This window comes from Thermobia domestica, chromosome 18, assembly GCF_964235325.1.
Source record: "Thermobia domestica chromosome 18, izTheDome1.hap1.1, whole genome shotgun sequence".
NCBI classification, from domain to species: Eukaryota; Metazoa; Arthropoda; class Insecta; order Zygentoma; family Lepismatidae; genus Thermobia; species Thermobia domestica.
In genome coordinates, this window is record NC_137471.1 from 131,285,615 (window position 1) to 131,294,865 (window position 9,251).

Genomic DNA, 9,251 nt, shown 5'->3' on the forward strand with positions numbered 1-9,251 from the left:
ACTAGCAAAAAATAAGAAAATAAGTTGAATAGAAACCTGTTACAAGGATGTGTTCATAATTATTCACAGAAACGTGCAATTTTATGTAGTCCATCTGAGCAAAGCTACTAAAATGTAATGCTTAATACTTCCATGTTTCACTACTATTTTTCCGTCATAAGTCCAAGTGTTCTTAAAGCCAAACTCATCTGATGTTGCTTCCCAGAGCTGCAAGTATTGAGAACACAGGTTTTCACGAAATGTTAGTTTAGTTCCTTTCAGTTTAATCTGATTTGCAATCCCCTAAGCCCTTGTCTGAAAATTGGTGAATTATCAGTGAGATTACTCATTCTGTAGTATCGTCTGCTGCCTTATGTAGTACAGCAAAAAAGGATACACTATGACTTCGCGAATATCGTACAAAATGACCTGCTCTCTCGTCAAGATTGGAAAGTTCTGTAGTGAGAACGTTGATAGTATCGTCCTTTTTCTTCAGCTTCTCTTCAAGTCATGCACTACTTTTTTATTGCATTAAAAAATATCTTCAATACGTTGCACTGCAAGACTTGTCACAGTTTCTATGATATTGCCGATCATGTTTTTGATCACGTTGGGGAATTATATCACCAACTTTACCTCCGCACAAATTTGATTTGCCAGTTCGCGGTTAGAGGGCTTTTCTGGGTGACAAGATGGGCTGTTGACTTTCTCTTATGGAGATTTGCTTTCAAAATATGTTTATCATGACAAATGTCTTTACTTAGAATACTTAGGACTTTGGAAGCACAAGACCCACACACTATCCCACAAATAGCTGTTAGTTTACATGGAATATCGTTCTGCTTTCTATAAAATACTGTGATTTTGCTAACATCACGATCAAAACAACTCTAACGTATCGCCGCCATATGTATCACACCTAACCAGGGAAATATATGTCAATACAAATGAAAATTGTAGTTTGGATCAAAATTAATATGTCAAAGTTTTGAGCTGATATTAAAATCACTAGAAGAGATTGGCAATCTGTTTAAAATTGGTATTTTTGTGCAAATTTTTAGATGTTTTAACCTTCCTTTGTTTTTTTGTCTTTATGCTAGTTGTTTTTATTAACTTTAATTAGGACAAGTTCACAGAGTTACTGAACTTTCTAGCGCGAAAATTAATGATGAACGTTTTCAGTAACATAGAACTCTATTTACACCTATAATAATGACGTATTCATTTTATAGTCTACCATATGTTACTATGTATCTACTTAAGTTTGATATCTTATATATCAATTTAAGTACAATTTGAGATAATTAAGCAAAGGACATTTTCTTGTTTGGAAAATAGAGTATTATGATCACCCCTCCATAGCTCTCGGTTCCATATTTCTAAAAGATTTTATGGAATAGTGCAATAATATACGTAGGTTTATTATGAAATATATGAGTATCAGTATCTGCGTATGACAAACTTTCAAGATGCAGTATTCTTATTGCTGTATGTTACAAGCGTTGTCATTTATTGTGGATTTCCTGTTAATTTAATCGTTTTGCACTTCCCTGTTTATTGAATTGGTTACAGGTGCCGTAGTGATACTCTTCCCACAATGGCGAATAAATTTGTTACAAAAAAGGAAGCAATTTCTCTTCTCGATAATAAATCTCAAAGTTGCAGCAAGTTTGGGAAACTATTTACTCGAACAGATACGTTAACGCATCAAAGTGACAAACATACATGCCAAAACGGTGAAAAGGGATTTAGTCGAAGTACAACTTTAGCTAGACACATGTTACTACACACTGCCGGAAAACCTCAAACACGCCGAATATGTTCCAAACGATACACTGGAAATCCAGAAATTGCAACAGTCACGATGGTGAAACGTCACACCTACCAAGAATGTAAAAAAGGACAAAGCAGTTCCTCAGAGCTGTCCAAACACAAGTTAGTTCACACATTTGATAATCATAATACATGCCTAGAGTGTGGAAAGGGATTTCGTCAACGTTCAGGTTTGGAAAAGTACAAATTAATACATATAGATGAAAGACCTCATACTTGTGAGGAATGTAGACAAGGACTTGTACATCCTTCACAATTGGCGAGACATAAGTTAATACATACAGGTGAAAAGTCCCATATTTGTGATTTTTGTGGGAAAGGATTTACACACCGTTCCAATTTGTCAACACATATGTTAATACATTCGGGACAAAAAACACATATCTGCCAACAATGTGGAAAGGGATTTCGTCAGAGTTCAAGTTTGGCAAGACATATGTTAATACATACAGGTGAAAAGCCCCATATTTGTGAGGTTTGTGGAAAAGGATTTACACACCGTTGCAATTTGTCAACACACATGTTAATACATTCGTCTGAAAAATCTCATATATGTCAACAATGTGGAAAGGGATTTCGTCACAGTTCAAGTTTGGCAAGACATACGTTAATACATACAGGTGAAAAGCCCCATATTTGTGAGGTTTGTGGAAAACGATTTAAAGCCCGTTCCAATTTGTCAACACATATGTTAATACATTCAGGTCAAAAATCTCATATGTGCCAACTATGTGGAAAGGGATTTCGTCACAGTTCAAGTTTGGCACTACATACGTTAATACATAAAGGTGAAAAGCCCCATATTTGTGAGATTTGTGGAAAAGGATTTACAAACCGTTCACATTTGTCAACACATATGTTAATACATTCGGGTCAAAAACCTCACATGTGCCACCAATGTGGAAAAGTATTTCGTAGGAGTTCAAATTTGGCAAGACATACGTTAATACATACAGGTGAAAAGCCCCATTTTTGTGAAGTTTGTGGAAAAGGATTTACAGACAGTTCCAGTTTGTCAACACATATAAAAATACATTCGTGTGAAAAATCTCATATATGTCATAAATGTGGAAAGGGATTTCGTCAGAGTTCAAGTTTGGCAAGACATACGTTAATACATACAGGTGAAAAGTCCCATATTTGTGAGGTTTGTGGAAAAGGATTTACACACCGTTCCAATTTGTCAATACACATGTTAATACATTCGAATCAAAAACCACATATCTGTCAACAATGCGGAAAGGGATTTCGTCAGAGTTCAAGTTTGGCAAGACATATGTTAATACATACAGGTGAAAAGACCAATATTTGTGAGGTTTGTGGAAAAGGATTTACACAGCGCTGCAATTTGTCAACACACATGTTAATACATTCGGGTCAAAAACCTCATACCTGCCAACAATGTGGAAAGGGGTTTCGTCACAGTTCAAATTTGGCAACACATACGTTAATACATACAGGTGAAAAGCCCCATATTTGTAAGATTTGTGGAAAAGGATTTACACACCGTTCCAATTTGTCAACACATATGTTAATACATTCAGGTTAATAACCTCATATGTGCCAACTATGTAGAAAGGGATTTCATAAGAGTTCAAGTTTGGCAATACATACGTTAATACATAAAGTTGAAAAGCCCCATATTTGTGAGGTTTGTGGAAAAGGATTTACAGACTGTTCACATTTGTCAACACATATGTTAATGCATCCGGGTCAAAACCCTCATATGCGCCAAAAATGTGGAAAGTATTTCGTAGGAGTTCAAATTTGGCAAGACATACGTTAATACATACCGGTGAAAAGCCCCATTTTTGCCAGGTTTGTGGAAAAGGATTTACAGACAGTTCCCGTTTGTCAACACATATATTAATACATTCGGGGCAAAAATCTGATATGTCAACAATGTGGAAAGGGATTTCGTCAGAGTTCAAGTTTGGCAAGACATACGTTAATACATACAGGTGAAAAGCCCCATGTTTGTGGAAAAGGATTTACACACCTTTCCAATTTGTCAACACATGTTAATACACTCGGGTTAAAAACCTCATATGTGGCAACAGTGTGGAAAAGTATTTCGTAAGAGTTCTAAGTTGGCAAGTCGTTAATTAATGCATTCAGGTGAAAAATCTCTTACTTGTCAGGTTTGTGAGAAAGGAATTTACCAAACGTTCACGTTTGGCACGACATGAATTTATAAATACAGGTGAAAAACCTCACACTTGTCAGCTCTGTGGAAAGGGATATACACTACGTACACAGTTGGTTTAACATATGTTAAAGCATACAGCTCCATACATGTGACAAACGTGTTTTGCAATGACTGCAGTGAAAATATAGAAGAAACTCTCTCAAATTTTAATAACAATTTTGTAGCTCCATATTGTTCAAGAGCATTTGCATTGAAAGATCGCTGACTCGCAATGAAAATTTGAAATGGAATACTTCTCTACCCATTTTTGAAGTCTTGATGTACCAAATTAGACCCTAGAAATATTTTTCGCGGTTTTCTTGCAAATTTGCGATTGCCATCTCTAACTAAGATTTTCTGTGCGATAAGTCATTAATGTAGAATATTTCAATATGCAGGTTCCTATTAACACATCCTTCTTTCATAAAAAAAACTACACCTGCCTGCTAGCTCTGAATCACAAGTAAAGTAACATTAACATTGTTGAGCAAGGCGGTGCTGCACTTATTAGAAGACCCTACAAACAATTCTCTTGCTACTGCAGTGTTGTTACTGCAAAAACTGTTCAACAAAGTCAATTAATTTCAATTAAACATAAACTAAAGAAGTTAAACCACAATCATTATACATACAACACGATAGATACCTTGTTAGGAAATTTCATGTTTATTACAAATATTATACTGCAATATGTCACGTAATTGAAAATATACGTCATGTTTGTTGGCGTATTTATTTAATATTGCCATATTTTTGTAATAACGAAAAGAAACTAAATTAACACGTAATAATAAAAAGTATTAGAAGAGCGAGATTTAAAAGGGAGTTTATTTAAATATATTTGCTAAGTTAAACATTTTATTATTTCTTCATCTGGTAGCATTGTAAGGTATGTAATTGATGTTTCCAAAGTTCACTAGCTAGGCAACTCCAAACAGACGTTATGACGCCAGGATGCACAAATTATTATGAACTAAAACACGTTGCACCTACGGTCAGGGGACTTGTGCCATGTTAATGTAAGACATGAGAACAATGTAGAAGGGCACAGGACACTGTCTCTAGGATTCAGAGATTCCAGCTTTCTATTTCATTATTTTAATTCCGCTTTGGTTTATACTGGATGTAAGATTTTCTTTTTTTTTTAATTATTTGCTCTTGAACATTTCACTCTACATACAAATTTGTAATATTAGTAGTCTCTATTTCTATGCCTCGTTGTCGCTAACTCCTTGTAACAAGTTATTCTTTATCGATGGCTACCAAATATTATAATATAGTCTGAGTTTAGAAAAGAATAGTTATTTTACTAAGATTAAATGAACAACGAAGTCAAATTATTTCTTAGGTATATATTCTCAAAATAAGCTAATAATGATATTTACAAAAAAATAAGTATAGCATTTCATTTCAATAATAAATTTACGGTATTTGGTCTAATTCGTATAATACTGAATTACATCATTCTCGCTTCGCCGTGGAAGAGCATTCAAATATTATTAGCAGAATAGCTACTATCAGCTTACGTCTGGAATACACGCCTGTTTTCCTTGCATGTCCTTAAGAATTTTCTTGTTTCAGAGATAATGAGTCCGAGTAGGCCTAGGCTTAAACGGCCGGCTTATTCAAACGAAGACGTACAAATTGCTCTGGAGGCTTGTCACAAAAAACAGTAGTCGATACGAAAGGCATCAGCATTTATGGAATTCCTCCGGTAATTCTGATGGATAAACTTCATGGTTGCAGTCCCGAAGAGCGGAGAACGGGTAAAGAACCATATCTAACACAGAAAGAAGAGGGATTTGCAAACTGGCTCATTAATATGAACAAAACGGCACTCTACAGAAGAAACATGATCTTCTGAATATGTTTTAAAATATTGTGAATGGAGGAAAACGTAAAACCCCGTTCAAAGACAATGAATCGGAGAAACCTGGTACCATGCTTACATGAGAAGACACCCACAGACCATGTCCCGAACTCCCGAAACTGTCACAATATTGCGTATTCTCAGGGACTATTGTGCGAAATTGGTAATGCCTACTTCGGTATCTGAAACCGTAATAATGAGACTAATCTAATGAATAGCTGATTACAATATTTGAGGTCTACTGGTACTCATAGCGAAAAGAATGCAATAAAGCTAGCTAGTCTTAACACTGCAACAGAATATCGATTTATGGATATCTTAAAAGAACATGTGTGTTTGATCCAACTACGTCTTCAAAGCGTGAGAAAAGTCAGCTATGACATTCAAGAAATACAGTGTTTTTATGTAATATCGAACCTGGTATTCTGTTCAATACACGACGAAATTGGAAATTGTGAAAAGAAAAAGCAATGTACCTAGGTATGTGGCAGATGATATCAGAACAAGGGTTAAATTCTACAAACTAAAAATTAATTTCAACTTATATTCTTATGGATATTATGCACGTCGTAGTTGGGACGCTTTTTTCGTTCACTTCAGTAAGATATACGAATTTACATTTCTGTGGTGCAAGCAAGTAGCGTATTCAACGATTGGCAATGTAAATCCCCTGCTCTTTATGGATAACTGGTTTGATGAAACAATCGTAAAATGACGTACATATGAAAGCGTCGAGTTGCTCATTTAGTGTATTGTGATTAACCATAATCCAACGAAATATTACGCGGTAGCTCAATGGTAGAGCGCTTACCTCTTGGGGTCCCTGGTTCGATCCTAGCTCGCGCCAAATGAACTTTGTAGTGGACAAACACCGTGTGCGTAGGTTTTCTCGGAGTTATCCCATTTTCACCTACTTTATTCATTCCATTCATTTCTTATCATCACCGTTTCCTTTAGCCCAGCCGCCATACCTGTCGGATGTAAAACTAAAGAATTTCATTTCCAAATAAAGAATAATATTAATTAGGAATTATTTAGTTCTCTTGGGGAAATAAAGGGTTTGTTCACGGAGGAATTTAGAGTGTATCTAGTTGTAAATTATAGATATGACCAATAGGCCTAAAGGAAACGCAGGAAAGAAGATTGAATGTTACTGAAATGAGAATGCTGTGCTTAATGTGTGGGGCAGCAAGAAGAGACAGAGTGAGAAAATGAGCGAGTGAGGGGAAAACCGAGGTCATAGAAATATTTAAGAAGACCCAAGAAAGAAAATTGCAGTGGTATGGCCATCTTATGAGAAGACGAAACGACTATTAGTTAGATGAATGATAGAAAAGAATGGGAAGAGAGATAGATGGAGACCAAGAAGGAAGTGGGCAAGTACGGTAATCATTAACTTTAGAAAGAAAGATTTAACAGGGGAAGAATTGCGGGACAGTGCTTTATGAAGAAGACTCATCATTAACGTCCACCCCGGAAACTAAGGAAAAGTAGTGTCTCTTGGAATTAGGTTCACTTACTACCATTTTGATATAACATATTGTTCATTCTAGTTTTCTGTATATTTGGAACAATTTTTGTTGTATATATTGTTTCCCTTCACATGTACTGAATTAAGTACAAATTACATTTTAGCTGTTGGTTGCTGCGTATAGGTGTACAAGCACCAACGAGTAGTAATTACTCATGTTCATTATATCTTTTGTATACGATGAGCAGTAACTTTCTAAAATCTGAAGTATTCGAATGAACACACTGTATCGCTCATTGGTCAAATCTGAAATTTTCAGTTGAGTATCATTAACACCTTAATAAATAACGGGAGAGAAAATTCAGAATTGGATGTTTTGCTGTCATACAGAAGTAAATTTATTATAAAAATTCATGAACAACGATTGAAATTTTAAAATATTTTTATTATTATTATTATTATATTTATTATTGTTATTATCTTCTGTCAGGCTAGTTAACAATTTTTAATGACCATTATACAGAATGTATCCTTAGTTATCCAGGTGTATTTTTAGGGTGGTCTCGCAACAAACACTCGGATTTCCGAGGTCTCGTAACAAAAGTCCAGGCCAGGGTATCCAGAAAAGAAGATATCATCCGAGATTGATCTAGTTTGGGTAAGGAAAACCCAAGAGAAAGCCCAGGGCTACTCTAGGAAACATTTTTACACATTACTTGAATGGCCTTATAAGGCAATCTAACCCGGTCGCAACACAGATTCACTGCGCTACACACGGTCCAGGTTAAACCAGTGTGTGCTGAACCAGTGTGTGCTCTAGTTGGATCCATCCAACAAAAATTATTGCTAGCCGTGTGTGTACTGATACAGTTCCAGCTATTCGATTAAAATTTGGTCAATATACACTGCCCAGCAAGAATTCTTACTGAATCTAGCAAGAGCGCATGCTGGACCGGCAAGGACCACTAGATAGGGAATTGGTGTGATAATTACCGTAAATATTGTACGTTAATAACACACCTGTGGTTTAAAAAAAATGAAACACAACGACCTCTAAATATTGCGGTTATTTACCGTGTAATATAGGTTACCAAATTTGTTTATAAACATGGTCAATATTATGTTACTTCTAAATATACGATCTGCTGTTTTTCTGAAAAAACAATGGCCCGGAAAGTTTAGGTTTTCACAACTCATAGACAAGTAAACATGCAAGTAACGTTGCGCTATATTAAGGTTTGTTAACTATCCATACCCATATTTTAACAAACCTACATTAAACGTGATACTTTCCTTCAATTCATTGCAAAACAGTGTACCTTGTTTTTTTTAAAAAAAAAAACATGTAATTGTCCCAAAACATAACAGTGAAATTTCTGTTTTCTCCTGTCTAATGAAGGAGCTTTAGATCATTTATTCAAATCACATTATGGACAATATCCACATATTGGAAGCAGAGATGGAGTGGGTCAAGTGGGTCAAATTTTCTGAGTGGGTCAGTGGGTCGTGGGTCAACATGATATGATCCACTGCGACCCACAACCCACCGTGACTCACTGCGACCCACCGACTCATTCTGACATACCGACTCACTCTGTTCACTGCATCATAGACAATATCTTCTGAAGACTGGTGAATTTGTCTGCGTTTTATTTTCAAGACCTCCATTTCCCTTCATTTTCCATTTGTTTCTGTCTGCTTATCTTAGGTGAATATATCTAAGAGAAAAAAGACCTTTAGGCACTTTTGGATATTGATAATTGTAATTGTAGTTGTAACAATAGGAATAGGACTTATACTACTATTTGGCTTTCGAGGCCTGTGTGTTTTTAGAGGAGCTAACTACTCGAAAAAATACATTTTTGAATCACTGTAATATATAAATGTTAATCTTAACTATATATAAACCT

General features: G+C 35.5%; 1 protein-coding gene across 1 annotated transcript in view; it reads left to right on the forward strand.

Annotated features, from left to right (window-relative positions):
• The window catches only part of LOC145675480 (uncharacterized), a 49,530-nt gene extending 44,150 nt beyond the window's left edge, over positions 1-5,380 (forward strand). The window contains exon 2 of the mRNA XM_081745917.1: positions 1,552-5,380. Coding sequence (XP_081602043.1) covers positions 1,552-3,361 — 1,810 coding nt within the window. The 3' untranslated portion in view covers positions 3,362-5,380. The remainder of the gene's footprint in view (positions 1-1,551) is intronic.
• The last annotated feature ends 3,871 nt before the right edge of the window (positions 5,381-9,251 follow it).